This window comes from Salvelinus sp. IW2-2015, linkage group LG23 (genome assembly GCF_002910315.2).
Source record: "Salvelinus sp. IW2-2015 linkage group LG23, ASM291031v2, whole genome shotgun sequence".
NCBI classification, from domain to species: Eukaryota; Metazoa; Chordata; class Actinopteri; order Salmoniformes; family Salmonidae; genus Salvelinus; species Salvelinus sp. IW2-2015.
In genome coordinates this window covers 23,308,883-23,336,810 of record NC_036863.1, presented here as the reverse complement: position 1 = coordinate 23,336,810, position 27,928 = coordinate 23,308,883, and the positions used below count along the sequence as shown (strand labels likewise).

General features: G+C 42.1%; 1 protein-coding gene across 2 annotated transcripts; it reads right to left on the bottom strand.

Annotated features, from left to right (window-relative positions):
- Positions 1 to 3,379: 3,379 nt before the first annotated feature.
- LOC111951073 (ribosomal protein S6 kinase beta-1) lies at positions 3,380 to 19,320 on the bottom strand. Of its 2 annotated transcripts, none has more exons than XM_023969069.2 (14): positions 19,116 to 19,320; positions 15,590 to 15,633; positions 15,083 to 15,203; positions 14,895 to 14,963; positions 12,323 to 12,470; positions 12,139 to 12,196; positions 6,573 to 6,764; positions 6,292 to 6,382; positions 6,022 to 6,129; positions 4,995 to 5,057; positions 4,790 to 4,867; positions 4,563 to 4,670; positions 4,187 to 4,269; positions 3,380 to 3,929 (listed from the first exon to the last, which is right to left on the bottom strand). In XM_023969069.2, exons 1-14 carry the CDS (start codon positions 19,185 to 19,187, stop codon positions 3,671 to 3,673), a joined length of 1,494 nt encoding a protein of 497 aa, XP_023824837.1. In that variant the 5' UTR covers positions 19,188 to 19,320; the 3' UTR covers positions 3,380 to 3,670. The 2 variants fall into 2 exon arrangements, with proteins under 2 accessions (XP_023824837.1, XP_023824835.1); XM_023969067.2 differs by having other exon boundaries at positions 3,577 to 3,929; positions 4,157 to 4,269.
- Between the last annotated feature and the right edge of the window lie 8,608 nt (positions 19,321 to 27,928).

The following is a 27,928-nucleotide window of genomic DNA, read 5'->3' as shown; positions in this document are numbered from 1 at the left end:
TAGTGACAGTCATTTTAGTTTGGATGTTCTTAACCATGTTTCCTGTGCTTAGCTCTTTGAGGCACTGCAGCCAATAACTAGGCTTGTGTCAAGGCAACCTAGGGACAGGATTCAATTTGTACCGCAGAAGATCCAGGTTGTAGCATGGTTGACATCTAAAGGTAATTTCCGATTCAGCTGACATCTGCAGTGCAATGTAAATGAAGAATTTCAGGCTATTTATTCAGGATTTCCCATGACAATTACAACTTTCACTGAAGAAAAATGTCAGAAGACAGCTTGATATTTAGCACAACTAGATGAGCACAATCACACTTACCTTAAGTCAGTGTTCCTTTTGGCCATTCCTGTGCAACTGCTGTTATGAGTTGAGCAGTAACTTTGGGGTTGCATAATCCATCCAGGTTGCACTATAATCACTTTCACAGTCTTCAACTCAGTAATGCTTTTTATTTTGTTCACATCCATATTACTCATCAACATCCAAACCCCCTGAAATGTCTAGGAATAAATATAAGGGTGAAATATTGACTCTGATTAACTGTTTGCAGCAGTCTTCTAATGAGAAGATCAATCATATTCATGTTCCCAAAAGCTCACTCATTTTGTTTCAGTTGAACACTGAACTATAAAAAGGTCCTCAAGCTCCGAAACCACGAGAGAAATCACTCAGATGAGTATCATTCAGATAATTTCAGTATCAACAGGTTAGAGCAGCACAGAAAACCACTTCAAAGACCCTATACCACTAGAGATAGAAACACATGGTCCAATCATCTTCCTCTGAAAATACATGCCATTTCTTCAAGAAAGTCACATCCCCAACCCCCCATTAGTTTTTGCATCAGTGACTATTTTTCATCACACACCTAAACTGCCCATGTGTCAACACTCTGCAGGCATCGTATTAAGTATCAAGTTTTCAGAATTAAAGAAGCCTGTACAAGATGATCAAAAAGTTACTTTCTGAACTTGTCCCTCGTACAATAGGATTCTATTTTGCCCCTTACATCATTCTTTATTCCAAACTAAAGAACAAACTGCTGCATTTTGAGGTTTCTCAAGAGATTCATTGGAAAAAACATATACTTAGACATTTTTTAAACATAATGTAAAATACATAAATACATTGTTTGCATAGTGTGACTGATGCAGTGGAAAAAATATATAATGGCACTTATAAAAAATAAAACAGAKCTTGGATTATAAATATATTCAAAAAGGTAAGCCATGGTCACTGTGGGGGTGAAAGTTGCTCTGAAGCACACCAAACATCCTCTCCAATGGAACCTGAAGCCAAAGCAATTTGTCCATTCCTTCACTGACAAGCAGACAGGGGGGTGAACATTTATATTTTAATAAACCTCAGTCTTGGAATAAGAAATCCTTTGTCAGGATACGCATTCAATCGTATTGAACAGGACTTGTGTGTGTGTGTCCCTCTACAAACCTATCAGTCATGACGTAGGCCTAACAGATTCCAGAGAACGACCCAAATAAAACTGCCTGGTTCAAAAATATACAGAATAGTACAATTGTTTGCTTATTGAATGAGGCATATTTTCAAGTTTATCAAAATCACACACACACTTAAACATGATAGTCATCTTGGTCATGTGAGTCTGATAGCTCCATGGTGGGGGGAAACTACAGTATCTAAACTCACTGGAGCAAATAGTTACATCTCCAGACAAAAGGAATAATTTCAAGTTTAGGTCTCAGGAAGCATGCTGCCTTCATCTAGACAGAACCTTACAATTGGATTATTATTAATGTGACAAATGTTCCTGTTTGGGGAAGAGGAGGATCAAATGGCTTTTCTCCAGAGGCTAAGACAGTTAAAGACCACATACATGCATACATAAGCTTCAAGTCACACCATATTTCAAACAATCCCTAGCTAAAATGGAATCAGAGGTACTAGCCCTACTGATATCACCAAGGCTGCATAAAGACTGAGGGAAGCATCCATGAAGCACCTAGCCAGGTACATTATTAGAAAAATGCAACCTGGCAATTAGCTAAACACTAAAAGGCAGTGGTGATGAGAATTTGGCCTCAATGCTTTGCTTCTTTCAATTAAAAAAGACAAGCTCTCGGTTGGTGTCTGACAATCACAAATTGGCAGACGCCCAAAAAGAATAGGTCCATAATATTATAATAAACCTGCATGCATCATAATCGTGGAGAACTTATGTGGGTCTTCTGAGTAAGTGACACTCGAAAAGGCATCGAGTCAGTTTACATTCAACGCAAAAACATACATAAAGGTTTTCCATCTACCTAGAGATCCAGTCAGACTGGTAAAGCAGTGTCAGCATTGAAGGATAAGTGGGGCAGGAGGCGATGCATTCAGCTGAAATAGTACACATCGTGTTTTTAGCTGCCCCTCCATCAATGACACCACATGTGGGGCGTGTTCAGCAGGACACAACGTTCAGGTATAAATATGATATGTAGAAGGACTCATGTCAGCTTTATTCATTCCATTTCTATCGGCAACGTACAACAACGCTTGGCAACTGTACGTGGCTCAGGGTCATGTTAAGTAGGGATCAGGGAAATCGATGTTCTCATTGGACGAGTTCAGGTTGTACCTTCCTGTTTCACTCAGTGTCAATACGTTTTCTACATACAGAACACAGCCCAGACATGTTCTACAAGATTTATCCTGATGGGATGTTCAAGTGACAAAGCAGAAAAGGCATTGTTGATTCCATATTTTTTATAAATTGAACAATGTAATACACTATAGCAGGATAATTGAGTCTACAGTGAATATTGTGTTCTGTGTACATTGTGTCACTGTGATTGACTCCATCTACTGTATTCAGCTACAATGGATCCTGTAACCCCTCGTCAGCAAGTTCTAAAAATGAAGTAGAGGCATTTAAGGGGGAATCATCTCCACCCTCAGGCTTTAAAAGTCTATTACCCAGTTTCATTGATCAATAACGTCTCACTCCTGGTGAGGGAAAGCACTGCTGCATCAGGAGTAACACTCTGTCCCCACTCACCTAAAGTACAAAGCACCAGCGTGTCATGAGAAGCCAGCCCAGTGAAGCACACCGCAATCTGACAGCAGCATCTAGCAGCACTGCTCTCATCTCTTCCTCCAGATATACTCTACAGGGCTGAAGGAAGTAGTCAAGACCTCTTGCTGTTTGACTAAAGCTCTAATTGGTGGGAGGGAGTTCTCTCCCTAGTTCCTCCTCTCCCTAACAGGAGGCTCCTATAGTTTGTCATATCTGCTAGGGTAGACAGCCCTGTGTGGCTGCCAAGCTGCCCAACCAGGGAGAGGGGCAGGCAGGGATGGAAGGAAAGGAGGGAGGCAGGGATAGAAGGAAAGGAGGGAGGCAGGGATAGAAGGAAAGGAGGGAGGCAGGGATAGAAGGAAAGGAGGGAGGCAGGGATAGAAGGAAAGGAGGGAGGCAGGGATAGAAGGAAAGGAGGGAGGCAGGGATAGAAGGAAAGGAGGGAGGCAGGGATAGAAGGAAAGGAGGGAGGCAGGGATAGAAGGAAAGGAGGGAGGCAGGGATGGAAGGTGCGTCTGAAGGAGCTGGTGAATGGTGCCGACGGTCCGTCAGTCATTTAATTTCTATAAGTCTCTTAAAAGAAAAAAATAAGTGAATGGAGGATTTAGGAAAGAGAGGTTCTAGATGGAACAGTGTCATAGATTCATCTGGAGGTGCTTGGGCCGTTTGGAGATGGGGTAGGGGTAGGTCTGCTTCTTGAAGGGGCCGCCTGTGGTGGTGTTGCCAGAGGGCTTTCTGATAGGCAGGGGGGCAGACACCTCGTTGGAGGAAATGGCCATCTGCTCCACACCAACCTCCATGGGCTGGTCTCCAGACCCAAAACCCCAAAGGGACGAGGTTCCAGGCTGAGTGGGGGCCCGGGGCCAGCAGTCCCCCACAGCAAACCTCACTGGGCTGGGGGGCCAAGAGAAGAGGATACAGGGCAAGGTTAGAATAGTACTGACTGGGGGAGGGCAGACAGAATGGTGACATTTTAACAGTGAGGATAAATCCCAGTAGAACCGAGTATCAGAATGACACTGATTCAACCACTGGTTGGCAGGACAACTTCATGGGAAAATTCAATTTCTACACAAATCTAGAGGAAAATTAGACTGGTGAAGAAAAAAAAAAACGCTTACCTCACTGGTGTTCTTGGGCTTCCCAGAAACCTTCTTGGCGAGCTGACTTTTGCCTCAAAGGGGAATTTCTCCTTGATGTTTTCGAGGACGGAGGGAGCTACATACGTAAAACCCTGTGGGGAGGTTGTCACAGGGAAGATTACAGCCATTCTCCTCATGGTCAATCACAACCAAAACAACATAGGCCAGAGGAGATGTGCAATGAAACCATCATTAAACTATATTGGTTTCCATTAAAAAAATAACAGATGCAATGCAATAACCAACTATTTTTGTTTGTCTCAAAAAGAGAAAAAACAGTGTAGCTTCTGCCTACCCGTTTACGTGCAGCCGTGCACACAGTAAAACACACGCGCACAAACACAAGACCAAATGGAATGTGCAGAGTAAGCAGTAGGCAGCCTACCAGGAAGACTTGATTGGCACTTTCGCTGAGCGTGGAGTCATCAGGGCTGTCCACGGGAGTCTGGCTAGTGAACTTGGAGTCAAACTGGCTCACGTCATCAGCTGATTGCTGCAACGGAAGGAAAGAAGGAAACCGGTTAACCTCTAGTCTCTGTGGGTCAAGGAGGACTTGGTAGGCACAGGTGCTGTTCACAATGGAAATGCTATGAATAAGGAATGACGGCTCACCAGAAAAGGCTTGAATGGAGGCTCCACTTTGCGAGCGAGAAGATCATCCCAATTAATATGCCTGAAAAACGGGTGGCTCTGGAGAAGCGGACAGAATAACTTTACTTTTCCCAGAGAGAAAGCCACAACACATGAAGGTTGCTCTTTTTACCACCTTCAACAATGTTCTAATAATCCTACAACAGGTCTGTTTAAACTGTATTACCTGAATTTCTGAGGAGTCTCCTGGGCCTGCCCCCAGCCGTAACGAGGCATTGCGTTTCAGCAGCTGGAACAAAGGGAGTGACAGGTAATGCAAGTCTGCTCCTCAGTCTTCATTTGATCTGACTTGTGTTACATTAGACCAGGGTCCTCCAACACTGTTCCTGGAAAGCTACCCTCCTGTAGGTGCACTCCAAACCCAGTTGTAACTAACCTGATTTAGCGTATCAACCAGCTATTTACTAGAATCAGGTGTGCTAGATTAGGGTTGGAGCAAAAACTTTAAATTATAGTAGGTTCAATGACTTGAATTCCATTTCGTTATCCACTCCCCTTCTGTGAGCTCAATGCACACATTAAACAAGTTTATTTTGAGATATCAGATCCAGCCTGAACTGTGCTTTATGTAGTAGGGAGTTYCAGTTTCCAACAGGCCAATATTCTACATAGTTTAGTGCATAAAAATGTGGTAATTAACTACAATGACCATATTCCATTTGTCCGGTCTGTGTTTCTTTAATGCCTGCTACGAAAGAGACCTTCATAAAAAAGTTTGCCTTATTTACTTTGAAGAACTACAAAATAGTGATTTTGTCAGACAGCATATCTATAGAGATGAGATGACTTGGAATGAAATAATAAAGCTATCAAATAAAACTGAAATATTTTATTAAAGTAAGTTAATGTCAATAAATTATGGTTAATAAGTGATGAGCAGTAATGGACAGTCACTACCATCATAGGACTTTAATTGTTTTATTCTGTTACAGCATTCAACCCACATAATACATTTAATGTTTTAAAATTATAATACATTTAATGTTTTAAAATGATCGAAACAGAAATAAAAAAACGTGATTATTTTTGAATAATATAACCGACCTCAAACAAATCGCTCAGCACTACAGGACGGTAGCTTTTCAGGAACAGGGTTGAAGAGCCCAGCATTAGACAATCAGAAGGCAGAGCCTACCTGAAATGCCATCAAAACCCTATTAGAACTGGGGCAGTTGAACATCTAACACCCTTACCTTTTTCAGAAGGTCCCTAGCTTCTTGTGTGAGGTAAGGTGGCAGGTTCAGTTTGCACTTTAAGATTTTGTCAATGGTCTTCTTCCTGTTTTCCCCAGTGAATGGTGGCTGTGGAGTAACATAAAAGCTATATCCAACTACAATACTGACATTGTGTCCCGCTGAGGTTAAACATAAATATTGATCAATCAAATGTTGATGTTGTCTTGTACAGAGTACATACGTTTTAAAGAAAATCAATGTTTCTCTTGAAAGAAGAGTTGTACTCACTGCTCCTGTCAGCATGTCGTACATGAGAGCTCCCAGGCTCCACCAGTCTACAGCCCGGTTGTGTCCACTCCTCATCAGGATCTCTGGGGCCCTGAAGTGACAGATGGGAGGGGAGTGGGTGAGGAGGACAGTCAGGTAAGCCTACACAATATGCAACCAAACACAAATTTCCTCAAACAAAAGAGTACGTAAAGTATTGCTCTGAGGAGATGGGACGTTTACAACAGACTCGGAGGCTGGCATTAACTTTTAATTGATTAATGATTAGGACCATAACTTGCATGTATTCTATGGTGCCACAGAAGGTGTGAGTAACAGTGCCGTCATGGATTGATTCTTTACACAGGCCAAAGTCTGTGAGCTTGACGTGACCGTTGTTGCTGAGCATGATGTTCTCTGGCTTCAGGTCTCTGTAGATGATGCCTTTCAGATGCAGGTGTCCCAAAGCCATGGAAATCTCTGCCAGATAGAAGCTGCAGAACAGAAAACAGAACTTTCACATCAAGTACAGTTAAAGTCGGAAGTTTTACATACACCTTGGCCAAATACATTTAAACTCAGTTTAACAATTCTTGACATTTAATCCTAGTAAAAATTCCCTGTCTTAGGTCAGTTAGGATCACCACTTTATTTTAAGAATGTGAAATGTCAGAATAATAGTAGAGAATGATTTATTTCAGCTTTTATTCATTTCACATTCCCAGTGGGTCACAAGTTTACATACACTCAATTAGTATTTAGTAGCATTGCCTTTAAATTGTTTAACTTGGGTCAAACGTTTTGGGTAGCCTTCCACAAGCGTCCCACAATAAGTTGGGGGAATTTTGGCCCATTCCTCCTGACAGAGCTGGTGTAACTGAGTCAGGTTTGTAGGCCTCCTTGCTCGCACACGCTTTTTCAGTTCTGCCCACAGATTTTCTATGGGATTGAGGTCAGGGCTTGTGATGGCCCCCTCAATACCTTGACTTTGTTGTCCTTAAGCCATTTGCGCACAACTTTGGAAGTATGCTTGGGGTCATTGTCCATTTGGAAGACCTATTTGCGACCAAGCTTGAACTTCCTGACTGATGTCTTGAGATGTTGCTTCAATAAATCCACCTAATTTTCCTGCCTCATGATGCCATCTATTTTGTGAAGTGCACCAGTCCTCCTGCAGCAAAGCACCCCCACAACATGATGTTGCCACCCCGTGCTTCACAGTTGGGATGTTTTTTCTCCAAACATAACAATGGTCATTATGGCAAACAGTCTATTTTTTGTTTCATCAGACCAGAAGCATCTCTCAAAAAGTACAATCTTTGTCCCCATGTGCAGTTGCAAATCATAGTCAGGCTTTTTTTTATGGCAGTTTTGGAGGCAGTGGCTTCTTCCTTGCTGCTAGCGGCCTGTCAGGTTATGTCGGTATAGGACTCGTTTTACCGTGGATGTAGATACTTTTGTACCTGTTTCTCCAGCATCTTCACATGGTCCTTTGCTGTTGTTCTGTGATTGATTGTGACTTTCTCATCAAAGTACGTTCATCTAGGAGACAGAACGCGTCTCCTTCCTGAGCGGTATGACAGCTGCGTGGTCCCATGGTGTTTATACCTGCGTACTATTGTTGTACAGATGAAGTGGGTACCTTCGGGCATTTGGAAATTGCTCCCAAGGATGAACCAGACTTGTGGAGGTCTACAAAAAAAATTCTGAAGTCTTGGCTGATTTCTTTTGATTTTCCTATGATGTCAAGCAAAGGACACTGAGTTCGAAGGTAGGCCTTGAAATTACATCCACAGGTATACCTCCAATTGACTCATGCCAATTAGACTATGAGAAGCTTCTAAAGCCATGACATCCATTTTCAGAAATTTTCCAAGCTGTTAAAAGGCACAGTCAACTTAGTGTATGTAAACTTCTGACCCACTGGAACTGTGATACAGTGTGTTAATATAAGTGAAATAATCTGTCTGTAAACAATTGTTGGAAAAATTACTTGTGTCATGCACAAAGTAGATGTTCTAACGCGCTGCCAAAACTATAGTTTGTTAACAAATTTGTGAGTGGTTGAAAAACGAGTTAATGACTCCAACCTAAGTGTATGTAAATTCCGACTTCAACTGTACATTCACAGTGTGCCTCAGCAAATATGGCATCTACAGTGCCTTCAGAAAGTATTCACACCACTTGACTTTTTCCACATTTTGTGTGTTACAGCTTGATTTTAACATGGATTGCATTTAGATTGTTTTGTCACTGGCCTACACACAATAACCCATAATGTCAAAGTGGAATTGTGTTTGACATTTGACAAATGAAATACAAAATGTAAAAGCTGAAATGTCTTGAGTCAATAAGTATTCAACCACTGTTATGGCTAGCCAAAAAAAAGAAGAAAAAAAAAGACATTGAATATCCCTTTGAGCTTGGTGAAGTTCTTAATTACACTTTGGATGGTGCATCAATATCCCAGCCACTCCAAAAATACAGGTGTCCTTCCTAACTCAGTTGCTGGAGAGAGAGGAAACCAGCAGGGATTTCACCATGAGGCCAATGGTGAATTTAAAACAGTTACAGAGTAGTAATGGCTGTGATAGGAGAAAACTGAGGATGGATCAACAAAATTGGAGTTATTCCACAATACTAACCTAATTACTAACCCCTCTTCAAAGGGGTGACACTCTTGACCCTAACAGCTACAGACCTATATCTATCCTACCCTGCCTTTCTAAGTCTTCGAAAGCCAAGTCAACAAACAGATTACCCACCATACCTTCTCCGCTATGCAATCTGGTTTCAGAGCTGGTCATGGGTGCACCTCAGCACGCTCAAGGTCATAAACGATATCTTAACCGCCATCGATAGGAAACAATACTGTGCAGCCGTATTCATTGACCTGGCCAAGGCTTTTGACTCTGTCAATCACCACATCCTCATCGGCAGACTCGACAGCCTTGGTTTCTCTAATGATTGCCTCGCCTGGTTTACCAACTACTTCTCTGATCGAGTTCAGTGTGTCAAATCGGAGGGTCTGTTGTCCGGGCCTCTGGCAGTCTCTATGGGGTGCCACAGGGTTCAATTCTTGGACCGAATATACATCAATGATGTCGCTCTTGCTGCTGGTGTGATTCTCTGATCCACCTCTACGCAGACGACACTATTCTGTATACTTCTGGCCCTTCTTTTGACACTGTGTTAACAACCCTCCAGGCGAGCTTCAATGCCATACAACTCTCCTTCCGTGGCCTCCATTTGCTCTTAAATACAGTAAAACTAAATGCATGCTCTTCAAACCTCGCTGCCTGCACCTGCCCGCCTGTCCAACATCACTACTCTGGACGGCTCTGACTTAGAATATGTGGACAACTACAAATACCTAGGTGTCTGGTTAGACTGTAAACTCTCCTTCCAGACTCACATCAAACATCTCCAATCCAAAGTTAAATCTAGAATTGGCTCTTATTCCACAACAAAGCATCCTTCACTCATGCTGCCAAACATACCCTTGTAAAACTGACCATCCTACCAATCCTCGATCTCGGGATGTCATTTACAAAATAGCCTCCAATACCCTACTCAATAAATTGGATGCAGTCTATCACAGTGCCATCCGTTTTGTCACCAAAGCCCCATATACACCCACCACTGCGACCTGTACGCTCTCGTTGGCTGGCCCTCGCTTCATACTCGTCGCCAAACCCACTGGCTCCAGGTCTCTACAAGACCCTGCTAGGTAAAGTCCCCCCTTATCTCAGCTCGCTGGTCACCATAGCAGCACCTACCTGTAGCACGCGCTCCAGCAGGTATATCTCTCTGGTCACCCCCAAAACCAATTCTTCCTTTGGCCGCCTCTCCTTCCAGTTCTCTGCTGCAATGACTGGAACGAACTACAAAATCTCTGAAACTGGAACACTTATCTCCCTCACTAGCTTTAAGCACCAGCTGTCAGAGCAGCTCATAGATTACTGCACCTGTACATAGCCCATCTATAATTTAGCCCAAACTACTACCTCTTTACCTACTGTATTTATTTATTTATTTTGCACCCCAATATTTTTATCTCTACTTTACACTTTCTTCCACCGCAAACCAACCATTCCAGTGTTTTTTTTTATACTTGCTATATTGTATTTACTTCGCCACCATGGCCTTTTTATATTATATATTTTGTTTGCCTTCACCTCCCTTATCTCACCTCACTTGCTCACATTGTATAGACTTATTTTTCACTGTATTATTGACTGTATGTTTGTTACTCCATGTGTAACTATGTGTTGTTGTATGTGTGAACGCTTTGCTTATCTTGGCCAGGTCGCAATTGTAAATGAGAACGTGTTCTCAATTTGCCTACCTGGTTAAATAAAGGTGAAATAAATAAATAAATAGAAGAATATTGGACAGAGTGAAAAGAAGGAAGCCTGCACAGAATAAAACTATTCCAAAACATGCATCCTGTTTGTAATAAGGCACTGAATACTGCTAAAAAATGTGGCAAAGCAATTAACCTTTTGTCCTGAATACAAAGTATTATGTTTGGGGAAAATCCAATATAACACATTACTGAATAACACTCTCCATATTTTCAAGCAGAGTGGTGGTTGCATCATATTATGAGTATCATTAAGGACTGGGGAGTTTAAAGATAAAATAGAAACGAAATGGAGCTAAGCACAGGCAAAAATCCTAGAGGAAAACTCGGTTCAGTCTGTTTTCCACCAGACACTGGGAGATTAATTCACCTTTCAGCAGGACAATAACCTAAAACACAAGGCCAAATCTACACTGGAGCTGCATACCAAGAAGACAGTGAATGTTCTTGAGTGGCCAAGTTACAGTTGACTAAATCTACTTGAAAAAATAAATAATAGGCAAATGTTAGACAATACAGGTGTGGTAAGCTCTTAAAGACCTTCCCAGAAAGATTCAGATCTGTAATCGCTGCCAAAGGTGCTTCTACAAAGTATTGACCCAGGGGTGTGAATACTTACAGAAATTAGATATTTATGCATTTAATTTTCAATAAATGTGTTAATTTCTAAAAACATGTTTTCACTTTGTCATTATGGGGTATTGCGTGTAGATGAGTAAGAAAATATACATTTAATACATTTTGAATTCAGGCTGAAACAACAAAACGTGGAATAAGTCCAACAAGCTCTGTCTCAAGTCAGGATTAGACATTCATCCATGTTTCTCAAACATAACATTTCAACGTCGTTCCAAACGTCAAATTTCAAAGTGTTTAAGGTTAAGTTCAGGCATTAACTCCAAATTTTTTAAAGTAAGAGTTAAGGATTGGGATAGGTTTAAGACAAAAACAACTTTCTATCGCTGGATTCGAACATACAACCTTTGGCACCAGAGGCAGATGCTTACGCCCATCCACAACGCCCTAGCAAAACCGAAACCTACTTGAAGGTAAAAGCGCCCACTGTTGCCCCTAGAGGTAGTTTTCCACGTCATCTCCAGGCATCCTCAGACATGGATGGACGTCGAATACTGGCATGTATCGCGGGCGAACTGGCTAAATAAGTCAAGGGTATGAATACTTTCTGAAGGCACTGTATATAGTTACACAGGACTATGACGAAAAACCTTTCCGTCAAGCAGGAATAGCAGATATTTTCACAGCCCTTTTTTAATGCATCCTTTCAGATTTGCCTTTAGCTGCCCTCGCTACATTCTAAACATGAGGTGTTGTGGTTTCAACATCATTACATTTGTCTGCTTCTAGAAATGGTTCAACCTTATGCTATGTAATCACTACCTTCATCTGCCGTCTTGACACTTGGGAGTGAGGACTGCAGGGTCCAGAAACTCATATCTATTCTACACACTAGATACACATCTCCAGCATGACTGATCACTTACCACGCTGTGTCCTCCATAAAGATCCCCTCCCTTTCCAATTGCATAAACAGCTCCCCACCTACAAATAACAAATACAGCATTAAATTATTTGCCATTGTGTGTGCGAATGATGCGTGTAGGTGTACGCTACGCTGTGTTGTGTGGTTTGTGTGTATGCACCACACACCATGCCTCAGCCACTCACCAGAAAGGTACTCCAGGATGAGGTACAGCTTGCCCCCTGTCTGGAAGGCATAGATGAGGTCCACTATGAATGGGTGCTTCACCTCCTCCAGGATATTCCTCTCTGCCTTGGTGTGAGCAGTGTCCTTAGCGTTACGCACTATCATGGCCTGGAGGGATCAAACAAGGCTTGGAATGTCAAGCACTGTCAGTATTATAACAATGGTAGCACTTTACATTCACAGCAGAGAACATAATGGTAATAACCTGGTAATAGTATGGTAAGTTAGTCAGCCCAAATGAAAAACATTTCTTACAGATAGAAACTGAGGTATGATATGCATTTGAAAAGAAGGACACTGACTACCGGATCCAGACGCTCTGAAGACATAACAGCGTGAAGGAAATTCTCATTTGGTATCTGGTTTAGATTATTATTTTAATGCTCTCCCTTTTTCCCCAGCATTAGTAAAGGGAGAGAACCTCTCTGCTCTGAGCCATGTCATTAATGCAGTTATCTTCGCCCTCAGGTCCAGATCATGTGCAAATCTTGTTGGCTCAAAGGAATCCAAAACATTCAAACCACTCTGGACAAAAATATATACACAACATATGAAGTGTTGGTCCCATCTTTCATGAGCTGAAATAAAAAATCCCAGAAATGTTCCATAATCACACAAACCTTTGGCTCAAATTTTGTGCTAATTTTTTACATCCCTGTTTGTGAGCATTTCTACTTTACCAAGATAATCCATCCACCTGACAGGTGTGGCATATCAAGAAGCTGCCTAAACAGCAGGATCATTACACAGGTGCACCTTGTACTGGGGACAATAAAAGGCCACTAAAACGTGCAGTTGTCACACAGCGCCACAGATGTCTCAAGTTGATGCAGCGTGCAATTGGCATGATGACTGCAGGCATGTCCACCAAAGTGGTTGCCAGAGAATTGAATGTTCATTTCTCTACCATAAGCTGCATCCAATGTCGTTTTAGAGAATTTGGCAGTACATCCACCCGGCTTCACAARCGCAGACCACATGTAACCACGCCATCCCTGGACCTCCACATCTGGCAGGATAGTCTGAGGAGGTGTGGAGGGGTGCTGAGGAGTATTTGTCTGAAATAAAGCCCTTTCTGATTGGCTGGGCCTGCCTCCCAAGTGGGTGGGCCTACGTCCYCCCAGGCCCACCCATGGCTGCCCCCCTGCCCAGTCCTATTAAACCCATAGATAAGGGCCTAATGAATTTATTTAAATTGACTGATTTCCTTATATGAACTGTAACTCAGTAAAATCTTTGAAATTGCTGCATGTTGCATTTATATCAGTATACTGTATTTCAGCCGTCGGGTCCAATAGTAGATCTGTTTGTTGGATTAAGCCGGAGCCCTGTGGCAGAACTAGAAGCCAGAGCACGAGAGCAGAGCATGGTCAGTCATTTGCGTGAGGCTCTGTGCCTACCGTGCTACATAGCCACTTACATGCACAGCGATGGGTTCTGACACGGCAGATTAAGTCAACCATGCTAAACACCAATGCTGGGTAATGTCTGCTGCACACATAGGAGTTTCCATAACCTCATCCCAGGCTCAATTGCTACCGCGTATAGAACCTGGAAACACTGCAACAAAGTGGGACTTGAAGGGGGCGTGGTTTGAAATCAAGGCAGGAGAGAGAGAGCCTGCTACAGCTGTAGGCCTATTAGATGGGACTTTGAAAAATTCTGATTCTTTCTTTTTATATATAAAATGTATTATATATATATATATATATATAATAAAAATCGGCAATCAAAATAAATGTCCCATTCACAGCGACCATATCATTTTTGGAAGACCCAATTGATTCGGAGTTAGCGCATATAAAGTTAGTGAAAACTATTTCTAAGACGCATACTTTACAATTTCTCAAACGCAGTTCCTTGTTTAGCCAAAATCACTTGTGCTGCTTGCACTATGAAATCCAAAGGGGTGGTTCTGAAGGTTATGCTAGATGGTGATGGACAAAGATCAGCCAATTAGAGAGGGTTTCCAAGAAGTGAGGGAAAGAGGTGGGACCCTTGGGTTTCATTTGGCAGTGATGATGACTGCTGGTTGCCTGGTTAAACACCTTCATCCTCAGTAACAGAGGTAGAATAGGAATCTGAGCTCTTAGCTCCTGCATGGTAGCAACAGTAAATACAGACACATACAAACTATAAACAGAACCCCTATTACCAAAACCTGTAAGGCTTCTGGGAAACAGAGGTTGGTTCTGGGGCCAAGATGCAAACCAGACGGGCGGTCGTCAATTACAGAAAGGAGCCGATGGAAAGAAAATGGGGAGAACGAACAGCCCTGAGGTTTCATGGTAAGTCGTTCAGTCAATTTGTTTAAGTTATGTGTTCGGCAGCTTCACTTCTGACTGCGTGCCTGAATGACTGCACCGGTGCGTTCTGTATACTACTGTAACAAGAGGGTCAGTGTTCAATCTGTGCTCATTGTCATATCAATGATACTTAGAGAATAAATATCACAGAAGTTAAGTGTGCAGTTCCTTAGGGGCAGACGAGACAAGAGATAAGTATCTCAGCCTGATAACCCAAACAGCCCACCTTCTTCAAGACCTTCATAGCGAAGATCTTTCCCGAAGTAGCACCCGACATCTTACGAACTTGAAAAACCTGAATGTGATTGGAGGAAAAGAAAAAAAACATGAATTTCACTGAATTGATGCCATCTAATCGAAGGGGAAGACATGAGAATACTTGATCAAGGCATAGGGCGATTAGGGATAGCTCACCTTTCCATAGCCTCCTTTTCCTAAAACTCGGAGCAACTCAAAGCATTCCGGACGAATCTGCTCCGTTCCTTTGTTGACGCTGTCTTCAGAGATTTCAAACTTTTCACAGTCATCCATGTTACTTGAAAAAATAATAAAAAAGACAACCGTTGAAACATAACTCATACATGTCAAATACACATCAACATTGAGTCAATGTTGAATGGACCTGAATGACAAGTCCTGCACAACCAACTTTATCTGAGGAGTTCTATCATCTCTGGACTACCATCACAATTGTCCTGTATCTGTTCATCAAAGCATACATCATAACAGTGATCAAAGGTGTTCCTGTAATTGACAAAGATCAGATTACACAGATCCCTGTAGTGCAAATATATTGACACCTAAGACAAAACAAACAGGATAACATGACAAAGAAGAATTGTGTTGTCAAACATGTTGTGGCAAGTGTGCCACATAAGCTTGAGTGCCAAAATACAGGCTGAACCTGTTGTAAATACTCACAATTCAAACCCGCTGCATTGCCGCCCATTTTCGCTCATTTGGATCTAGCAACAACAAAAAAGGAGAAGGCCAGGCCCCAAAGGCTGAATTGATTTTTTTGCATCTACAGTGTATTCGGAAAGTATTCAGACCCCCTTCCCTTTTTCCACAATTTGTTACGTTACAGCCCTATTCATTCACATACATACACACACATATATTTTTWWTTTATTTTAAAATGTCCTCAATCTACACACAATACCCCGTTACGATAAGCAAAAACAGGTTTTTAGAAACGTTTGCAAATGTATAAAAAAAAGTGCAAATGTATTATTTACATAACTATTCAGACCCTTTGCTACGAGACTCAAAGTTGAACTCAGGTGCATCCTGTTTCCATTGATCATCCTTGAGATGTTTCTACAACTTGATTGGAGTCCACCAGTGGTTAATTTAATTGATTTGACATGATTAGGAAAGGAATACACCTGTCTATATAAAAAGGTCCCACAGCCGACAGTGCATTTCAGAGCAAAAACCAGGCCAGGAGGTCAAAGGAATTGTCCATAGAGCTCAGAGACAGGATTGTGTCAAGGCACAGATCTGGGGAATGATGAAAAGTTTCTGCAGCATTGAAGGTCCCCAAGAACACAGTGGTCTCCATCATTCTTACATGGAAGAAGTTTGGACTCATCAAGACTCTTCCTGTAGTATATATAGCTATTGTTATTTACTGCTGCTCTTTAATTATGTGATTCTTATCTCCTTTTTTTAGGAATTTTCTTAAAACTGCGTTGTTGGTTAGGGGCTTGTAAGTAAGCATTTCACTGTAAGGTCTACACCCACTGTATTTGGCGCATGTGACAAATACATTTTTATTTTGATTAGAGCTGGCCGCCCAGCCAAACTGAGCAATCAATGGAGAAGGGCCTTGGTCAGGGAGGTGACCAAGAAACCGATGGCCACTCTGACAGAGGTCCAGAGTTCCTCTGTGGAGATGGGAGAACCTTCCAGAAGGACAACCATCTCTGCAGCACTCCACCAAACAGGCCTTTATGGTAGAGCGGCCAGACGGAAGCCACTCCATAGTAAAAGGCACATGAGAGTCCGCTTGGAGTTTGCCAAAAGGCACCTAAAGATCTCTGACCAGGAGAACAAGATTCTCTGGTCTGATGAAACCACGATTGAACACACTGGCCTGAATGTCAAGCGTCATGTCTGGAGGAAACCTGGCACCATCCCTATGGTGAAGCATGGTGGTGACTTCATCATGCTGTGGGGATGTTTTTCAGCGGCAGGGACTGGGAGACCAGTCAGGATCGAGGGAAAGATGAACGGAGCAAAGTACAGAGAGATCCTTGATGAATTCCTGAGCGCTCTGGAGCAGGTTCTCAGACTGGGGAAAAGGTTCACTTTCCAACAAGACAATGCAGGGGTGGATTTGGGACAAGTCTCTGAACAATTTAGAAACCTGTTTTACTTTGTCATTATGTGTAGATTGAGGAAAATATTAGATTTTTTACAATTTAATGTATATTTTCTTTAGTTTATCATACTATTGTCAACATTTGTATGAATTTTAGCCACTTTAAAAATGAACATACGTCAATAATTGTAAAGCTCACTTCATTGAATTACACAATTTCCAAGCCCATTTCATAGAGAATGTTACAAACTGGATGACATTTAGGGTGTGTTCGTAAATTCAATCTGGAGTGCCAGAGTGCGCGGTTTGTAAATTCAGAGCGTTGTCAGATTGTCCGTTAGTAAATTCAGATCGTTTCGCTCTCGGAGCTTTCAGAGCGCACACTGGATGCTCTGGCTGAGAAGTAGGGTTGATCTGAGCATTCTGACCACACAACAGCAGTCAAGCACCCAAGTTAACTGGCTAACTAGCTACTTCCAGACACAAATGAGAGAACACCTCATTGACCATTTTACTCACCTGAGCACAGTTGGTTATGCTGTTTTTATGTTATCCAGAGCATTGGTGACTAACTCCACTGCTGGCAMCAATTTAATTAAGCTTTTTTTGCCGACATTTTCTGACACCAGCCATATTCAACAGGTGTTGAGCGTTCGTAAATTCCTAGTTAGTCTGCGCTCTGGCACACTCACACGAGAGTAGATAGCCCGACTAGATTTACAAACGCACCCTACGTAACTTACTTTGAAGAGATGGTGATTGGGTCTAAATAGGCTTTTGGTAGTTTTAACTCAGTGTACTTGTCTTTAACTGTAACTTCCCGAAAGTCAGACTTCTCACATGCCCCCAAAAAATCTCAGCTTCAGAAGCATCTGCATTCACCAAATGTTGTGTGGTTATCCTTAGATATATTCTCCCAACTTGCCCAGAGGGAATTGTTGACAATGCTTTTTATTCTAGATAACATTTTATTTAAAAAATTATTATATTCTCCATAAATGCATTTTACATACACCTTTAGGATTTTGTAGATAGAAAGATGATAGTATTTATACACACTGCTCTGGACAAGTCCAGGCCTGGAGTATCTTAAAATTACACCAAAAGATTTAGGCTGACATCATCCAGTGTCCAGAATTTTTTATTTGCATCTACATTCAACTGGTATTCAGTTGATAGTGATATGATAAAGGAAATACATTTTACAGCACCTAATGGTACTGTAACTGGAACAGGTGTATTATTGAAGTTGCTTAGCAATGGAGAAGGATCAGTCCTGCTAAGGTCAGGCACCACACCCTAACACAGATTTTTTTTCTCTTAATCATATCACAAACAATTACCAGGTTAATGTAGACAAATAAAATACAAAAAAGTATCTCAGCAATAAAACTACTATTTGTTACTGTGTATTCATAAGGGACTGACTGCATCTCAATCTAGTGGCAGACTGCTGAAGAAAAACAAGCTAATGACGCTAAAATAAATTATGTTTGAAAGAGTACAACCACTTGTTTCACTTGATGCAGAAATCTGATTATGCGCATGACAGAGGTCAGGTGGTTTCATGTGTTTTTTTTATCTAGACAATTATTAGCTGATGCACTTCAAAAATATTCTGGTTGTTAAACGAATCCATCAATGCGTGCCTCCTTTATTTTTTATTTAACTTGGCAAGTCAGTTAATAAGAACATTCTTATTTACATTGACGGCCTACCAAAAGGTATTCTGCGGGGACGGGGGCTGGAATTAAAAATAAAAATATAGGACAAAACCCATAACACTACATTAAGAGAGACCTGAGACAATAACATAGCAGCAACATGACAACACAGCATATTAGCAACACAACATGGTACAAACATTGGGCAAAGAAACAAAGGGCAAGAAGGTAGAGACAATACATCAGGCGAAACATGGATAGTTTCTTGAGAAGACAGATAGGTCTGTTTTAGTTGGTTAGCTAACCATCTAGCCACCAACGTCAAGACCACCTTGGGTTCCGCTAGCTAATGGCTAGCTAGCGCGAGTTAGTTTGCACCTCCCTACATCACTAGCAGCTAGCTCTAACTACCATAACGATAGAACCTAGCTAGCTTATGTTTTGCTTGGTAACTCACTCCATCCTCGAGTTCGTCCTCAGACACATTTTCGTCCTGCTGATCCAAATCAATGTCGAATACCCCCGCCATGGCCTTTGCTTGTTCCCTCTCACTCAGTGCGAATGAAGGGCTCTTCTTCACTGCCTCATGGAATATACATCGCCGCGATACCGGCTACAGTAGAAACCATGCTGCCGAACAAAAACAAAACCGAGCCAAGTGTTGAGCACGCGCACTTCTTCTTTGGGTTTTATGGCGGACTACACCCCAAAAGGTGTATTGCTGCCACCAACTGGATGGTTTGAAACCAAATTAAATTAAATAAATGAATCCATACGTAATAGTGAAACTAACTTAGTCCACCCTAAAACAATTCTACATTGCCAAAACAAACAAAACGTACATTTTTTCAGTTATCCTTATCTCCATGAGAGGGTGGTAGGGCTTGTGCCAATATTCCATATAACTCCTTCGCTGATAAATCTTTCAGCCCCAGGAACCGCTCTGCAGCAATCACTATTATTTATATCTTCCTGGACCTTCTCTCCACCTTGACAGTGCCATTAATTACCATAGCTATAAATGCCACAAAGTCCACCTTCTTAACATGTCAGGATCCTGCTGATGAAAGGCAACCCCTGCAGCCTGCAGTGTAGGCCTATCCACTACCATGCAAAACCTTTTCACAGCTGCTGCATATGAAATGCTCTGTACAACCCTGACTTTGGCCACCTCATTCTCTTTCACCCTCGTGGGGCATTTGGAAGACGTGGCTTCATGGTTCCCTCCGCAATTGTAACATTCATCACTTTTATAACACATAATATGATTCTTTCCACAACTTGGACATCTCGGCTTCTCCCTTCTGCAAACACTTGCTACATGACCAAAAGCTTTACAATGATCACACTGCATTGGTCTTGGGATAAATGCTCTGACTCTGTAGTTGATATACCCTAACTGCACTTGAGTAGGGAGAGACGCCATATCAAAAAATATAAGAACAGATAACGTTAGACTCTTCACTTTTTCACCACACGATTCATCTGATGTGCTTCTATCAAGCCAGAAATATCTCCTCAAAATCGCCTTCCCACGAGACGCCAGATATAACCCCCTTGAGGGATGCCCTGTTCCGAAGACACACACAAGAGACACAACGCACATCCCTTCTGATCCAAAGAATCACAAAAAAAATCGAAACAAGACTGCCTCCTCACTTTACCCAGCACTCTCTCCAACAGTTTGGATAACTCAAATGGTTTCTTCAAGATTGGTACTATGCTCAACTGCTCCTCATTTAACAAATCAAATCAAATTTTATTTGTCACATACACATGGTTAGCAGATGTTAATGCGAGTGTAGCGAAATGCTTGTGCTTCTAGTTCCGACAATGCAGTAATAACAACGAGTAATCTAACCTAACAATTCCACAACTACTACCTTATACACACAAGTGTTAAAGGGATAAAGAATATGTACATAAAGAATATGAATGAGTGATGGAACAGAACGGCATAGGCAAGATGCAATAGATGGTATCGAGTACAGTATATACATATGAGATGAGTAATGTAGGTATGTAAACATAAAAGTGCATAGTTAAAAGTGGCTAGTGATACATGTATTACATAAAGATGGCAAGATGCAGTAGATGATATAGAGTACAGTTTATACATATAAATTACATTAAGTGGCATTGTTTAAAGTGGCTAGTGATACATTTTGGTTCAATTTCCATCAATTTCCATTATTAAAGTGAGCTGGAGTTGAGTCAGTATGTTGGCAGCAGCCACTCGATGTTAGTGGTGGCTGTTTAACAGTACTCCTACTAGATACGAATGGTCATTCTCATCACTGTACACTACTTTACTCTGTTTTCCATTCTTTTGGACAATTCTCAAATTCTCCTTGATTCTACCACCATTGTTTTCAGATTCCACTTCTTCATCCGCTTCCGCATCTTTCGTTCGTCTGGTCAGGAACTTTTCCCTCCCTACTGGTGCAATAATACACTTGCGCAGTAATGTGCCCTACTATGGTGGGCGAGCATGCTGAAATGACACAGTATTATCACAGATAGAACAATGAGACAGATATTTCACTGGATGTTTAAATGTGAAGCATCCGCTTGGCGTTTCCACTCACTACCAAATATGGTAGTGAGTATTTTGTATATTACTCACTTGCTTTGGCAATGTTAACACATGTTTCCCATGCCAATAAAGCCCCTTGAATTTAATTGAAAGCCCACTGGCGAACAGTGGGAGAAGATGGAACGAGATGGATTTTGGCCGATATTCGATTAAACATTTGATCTGAATACAGTTCTCTGCCAATAGGATCTCGCTAGCTCGTGCTGGCTCTGCCTGTCCCCCCCCCCCCCCGGCTTCTTCTGCAGACTATGGCTAATTTGTTCCCCATTGGAAACGACAGGCTGTGGCCTGTCTTTGTTTATTTATAAAACATCTTTGGTATTATCACAGATAGAACAAGGAGTAAGATATTTCACCAGATTTATAAATACGAAGCAATTTCCACTCCCCACCAAATATGGTGAGGGAAGGATGCCCAGTGGCGGGAAGCGGGAGAGTATGGCGCGAGATGGAACTGGGACGAAATTCTGCTGATTTTCAAATCTAAGAAAAACACGATCTCAATGTTTCCTGTTCCCAAAAATAAAAATCTGTTACAAACAAAGTGCACCAAGATTTGTAGACTTGACCATTTGCCAAAGTTTCTAAAAATGGCATTGTTTACAAGTGCGAATTTAGTTATTGCACACCTGCACTTCAGAGAAGGCGTTCCTTAAAGGTAATTAAGTGATAATGCCGGAAAAGACGGTGTTTTGTTAGGCCCGAGAAGAAGTGATTTGATTTGACCTTCTAGCCCGAAGGCCAGCTCGCTATCGACTGTGCTGCAAAAGCATGCTCGAGCGGCAGAGTTGATATCCACGCTTATAAACCCAGGGTCGTTACACTACTCCAGTGTTGCCAACTTAGTGACTTTGTCGCTATATTTAGCGAGTATTCAGACCCCTCTTGCGACACATTTTCAAAAAAGTGACTAGCGACAAATCTAGCGACTTTTTCTGGTGTTATTGGAGACTTTTGGAGACTGACGTGAAAGCACGTCTCGGTCTTACTCTTCTCAACGAGCAGCAMGTGCTGCCGTGGGCCACCCCACTGGCTTACATTCAGGGCGGGATGTAAATGTAAAAAACAAAAATATATATATTTTATTTTTATTTATATAGCCCTTCGTACATCAGCTAATATCTCGAAGTGCTGTACAGACACCCAGCCTAAAACCCCAAACAGCTAGTAATGCAGGGTTAGAAGCACGGTGGCTAGGAAAAAACTCCCTAGAAAGGCCAAAACCTAGGAAGAAACCTAGAGAGGAACCAGGCTATGAGGGGTGGCCAGTCCTCTTCTGGCTGTGCCGGGTGGAGATTATAACAGAACTATGCCAAGATGTTCAAAAATGTTCATAAGTGACAAGCATGGTCAAATAATAATCAGGAATAATCTCAGTTGGCTTTCATAGCCGATCATTAAGAGTTGAAAACAGCAGGTCTGGGACAGGTAGGTTCCGAACCGCAGGCAGAACAGTTGAAACTGGAATAGCAGCAAGGCCAGGCGGACTGGGGACAGCAAGGTGTCACATGCCCGGTAGTCCTGACGTATGGTCCTAGGGCTCAGGTTCCAGAGAGAGAGAAAGAAAGAGAGAAGGAGAAAATTAGAGAGAGCCAAGATTTTCAAAATGTCATAAATGACAAGCATGGTCAAATAATAATCAGGAATAAATCTCAGTTGGCTTTTCATAGCCGATCATTAAGAGTTGAAAACAGCAGGTCTGGGACAGGTAAGGGTTCCGTAAACCGCAGGCAGAACAGTTGAAACTGGAATAGCAGCAAGGCCAGGCGGACTGGGGACAGCAAGGTTCATCATGCCCGGTAGTCCTGACGTATGGTCCTAGGGCTCAGTTCTCAGAGAGAGAGAAAGAAAGAGAAAGGAGAGAATTAGAGAGAGCCAAGATGTTCAAAATGTTCATAAATGACAAGCATGGTCAAATAATAATCAGGAATAAATGTCAGTTGGCTTTCATAGCCGATCATTAAGAGTTGAAAACAGCAGGTCTGGGACAGGTAGGGGTTCCATAACCGCAGGCAGAACAGTTGAAACTGGGACAGCAGCAAGGCCAGGTGGACTGGGGACAGCAAGGAGTCATCATGCCCAGTAGTCCTGACGTATGGTCCTAGGGCTCAGGTCCTCCGAGAGAGAGAAAGAAAGAGAGAAGGAGAGAATTAGAGAGAGCATACTTAAATTCACACAGGACACTGGATACGACAGGAGAAGTACTCCAGATATAACCAACTGGCCCTAGCCCCCCGACACAAACTACTGCAGCATAAATACTGGAGGCTGAGACAGGATAGCTAATTTCCTTACTGAGGAGTTGGCAACACTGCACTACTCCCTCCTTTCAAAGAGTACGTCCTCTCGCTAGCTTGCGACTCAACATCTTATAGGAACGCGCTCACCGGCCAAGCACACGCACTGTCGTGGATGCAAGGTCCAATCACTTCTGACATCAATGTAATGCGAGGATGTAAGGTCCGATCACTTCTGACACCAATGTAATGAAACAGCAGGGAGCAGGCCTCGAACCCTCYACCTTCTAGACCGAAGTCCAGCGCGCTATCGACTGTGCCGCAAAAGCATGCTCGAGTGGCAGAGTCGATATCCACGCTTATAAATCCAGGGTCGTTACACTACTATTTTAATTTACAGTCATGTCAAAAAGTGCATCCAAAATAACAGCAAAGTAGCTGCATTTGTGTAAGCTGTTATCTAGTGACATTTATTTGGATACATCCATAACAATGAGCTAATGAGGCCCGATTTCGGCTGGCATAGAACATGTGCTCACTCATCATGACACTTTTGTTCAGAGGAGCTAGTAAACAACACAGCTAACACAATCATTTTAAACTGAAGCTGGAAAGACTGCAAACTAGCTGCACTTCGTTTCGTTTTACCTTTTTACTCACGACACATTCATTACTATTGGACAGCTGGAGATCGAATTTTGAACATTTAAACAATGTTGCAAATGTCGGCAAGACAGATAGCAAGGTCTATACAAATATCTGCTGTTGAAAACTAAATGTAAGTCTAAAAGAAATGTGAGATAATGTCAGGATGCTTTTTATAGTGGAGATCGAGTTTATAAATTGCCTGGCTGGGCTGATGAGACAGTGGATTGCGCAGTCAGATGGAACAAAGTAGGCATTTTAATGTCATAGATTTAGCAGGTGGTAACTTGTGGAATAGACACAGGCTGGAATGCGGTTTTGACCAATCAGCATTCAGGATTAGACCCCATCGTTTTATAATATGCAAATACATGCTAGAACGCTCCAATAGGATCTCTCTAACTGTTGCTTGGCTCTGCCCACCTTGCTTGTTCTGCCCACTATGCTTAATTTGCTCCCATTGAAAACAACACAGATGAACTAACTTGGGTTAGTTATAAATATCTTTGGTAGAACAATAGAACAATGATACAAATCTTTGGTATTATCACAGAGTTTGTAAACCTACTATARAATGTTTGGTATTATTATAGTAGCTTAATGTCCATGATGCCCCATATTTGTGTATTTTCTTTTTAGGGAGATTTTGCCATTTTGAACATCTTATATTTTACATTTCTTAGTTATCTTATCCTTCATCAGGCACAAAGGGATGTGTGTGGTATGGCTCAGGAGTTAGCCATGATTGTGATACTGTAGTCAGTCAGTCACAGGCACGAATGGACTGGCATCTTCCTTCCAACAACAAGTGTGATTGCACTGTGGCAAAATGTTCACAGCCTTTTTCTGTATTATCACATGGTTGATTTTGATCATTTTGTGTTTTGTAATCACGCTAAACTGTAACCAGAATAAATGTGTGTGTGCGGTTACCCTTTATCAGCAAAAGATGGCAGTGAGAACAAAGGAATCCTTCTTTGAACCTCGAGTATTGAGTATTGCAGTGATCTTAAAGTGTCAACAGGGGGCGCCCATATGGTGTTACCAAAGATTTGTAGAGCTAAACCGTATTTGGTAGTGTTACAGTTTGCCTCTTAGCCTGATTCAGGTGCAACTTGTCTTCCTGTTGTAGAATAACCCACATAAATGTACACAGTCACCCTGGGTTGAGGAGGTGTGAAATATATTATGATTTGATGTTGCACATATAGCATCACCTTCATGCCTGTGATGATGACCGACATACCTGGGAGTATTTGTTCACCACACACACACACACACACACACACACACACACACACACACACACACACACACACACACACACACACACACACACACACACACACACACACACACACACACACACACACACACACACACACACACACACACATGTCTCTTATACACATCTAGATGTGTATAAGAGACAGCACACACACACACACACACAGAGGGGAAGAGGACTTGCATGCGTTCTTCAGATGGTTGACTTTGTCTATGGGACTCAGTGCTCCCAGATTAAGGGGCTATGTGTGTGTGTGTGTGTCTGTGTGTGTCTGTGTGCCTGAGTGTGTGCATGCATGTATAGTGGGTACACCCTGCAGTTACAACATTCTCTGCCTTGGCATGCACATTAGGATGTTAGGATGTTTGATTCATTAGTGGTCTGTTCCAGTGAGTAACTGTCTGAGACACGACTGAGTGATGTGCATCCTTTGGCCAGGTTGTTGGTGAGAGGAAGTGAGAATGAAAATATTAAAACGGGTTAGTGGAAGAGAGGAAATGAGAGCGAAAGAGGCAGACAAACGTGTTCAAATCAATAGACAATATTGGTTGTATTTCACGGCCATAGAGAGACTGTGGGTGTATATGCTGTAGAGATTACTGTAGATCACAGGAGGTTGGTGGCACCTTAATTGTAGAGGGCAGGCTTGTGGCAATGGCTGGAGCAGAATAAATGGTATCAACCCATGTGTTTGATGCCATTCGCTCCTTTCCAGCCATTATTAAGAGTCGTCCTCCCCTCAGCAGCTTCCACTGCTGTAGATGACCATGGCAGATAGAAACAAGCTTTGTCTGTCAGTAACGAATGGCTTCAAAGAAGATGGAGGGTGGGAAAGTTGGACATTAACTTACATGGTTATGTTGTCGGGTTCTTCCCTAAAAGAATCATCACAAAATCATGATGGTGCTCTTTCTAAAGGATATGCACCACAAGGATTCAAGGGTGCTCTTTTGTTATGTATTAGTCAGTGACACAACAACCACCAAAAATGTAATGATTACAGTTATGCAAATTGTGAATTGGAGTGAATGGAATCTGGTGAGATTTGTACAGCGGGACAGAGCAGAACAGGTTGTGCCAGCCTGGTGATTACCAGGGTGTGTCTGTTCTCCTCTGTATTCTCACAGTTCGCACACGCACGCACAACACACACACACTCTGTATCCTGCTAGCATTGCCACCTGGCTGGCATTGCCAGTTAGGTTAAGGGTGAAGCACTCTGCCATATTGGCAATGGTGTGGTGCAGAGGAGCCGGAATCTACCACTTTTGGTCTACAATTACCATCAGTAACACCATGTTTACCGGCTTTATAACCTCTCAATAAGCTGTTTCAGTCACGCAGCTACAGTCATTCCGAAACAGCATATCGATTAACATGAATGTCACTATGACTACACACTCAGATTTACTGAGTTATAACAACATGAGAACATGCCGTTTGAAGCAGTTGATTAATTAGATTGCTGTAGGCTATAACATCACAACAAAGGAAATGATTTATGCCATAGCTGTGAAATTCATTTTTAGTTTCATTTGTTCAGAAGTGGTTATTGTGTGAGCCTGTGTGCATGTGTGATTTTAGTGGAAAGACACTGTAACGGCACAATAGACCGTTTGGAAGTGCCCACTGGGCGAAAACTGGTTATATCAACATTGTTTCAAACTCATTTAAACCAGAAAATGTAATGTGAAGAGTGAGGACGTTAAATAAATGTGGAAAACTGATTGGATTTGCAAAAAGCCAAACACTTCGTATTTTTTTCACCTAACTTTTCACCTAAATCGAATGACAGGGTGAAATGTTTGGTTGATTTTGAGGTGAATTCCCGTTAGTTGACAACTCAACTAAATGAAAATCAAAACTAGATGTTGAACTGATGTTTATGCCCAGTGGGTGGCGTGTGTGTTTTCAGAGGAACCCAATAACTTTACTATGGTTCGTTTGGAACAGGTGAGGGGTTGAGGGGTTTCTTACTCAGAAATGAAACCATATGCATATTCAGAAGACAAACAGAGACTGGTGACTTGCATTAATGCATGTGGTTTGTGCAGAATGGAGCAGGTGAAGATTTTCCTCTCTCACTTTTTCCCACAATTACATACAAATCACTGATAATGACTTAGCAAATAAGCAACACTTGTTAATATTACTGCCTCATCATGCAAGTGGTTGCAAACTAACATTTAGATGGTCAACCCTGGTTCAATTTGCAGTCCAATGAGTCCCTGACAAAACCAATGCCAACTCATTTCCCCAACCTGTGTTCTCAGCTTCCAAAACCCATACGACGTCTGATTAACTAACACAGGAAGTGGGTACTGAGCATATGGGTAGACTACAGGGCAACCAAGATGTAAGAGAAGCACCCTCAGACTCAGGACCAATCTGCCTCTTCCCCTAGTAGACATTCATCACTGTGCATCATGGTCTAACTTTGTCATGTGGTCCTCTTTTGTCCTCATGCTTCCACCTCATGTGGCCCTCAGACGAACCATCAAACA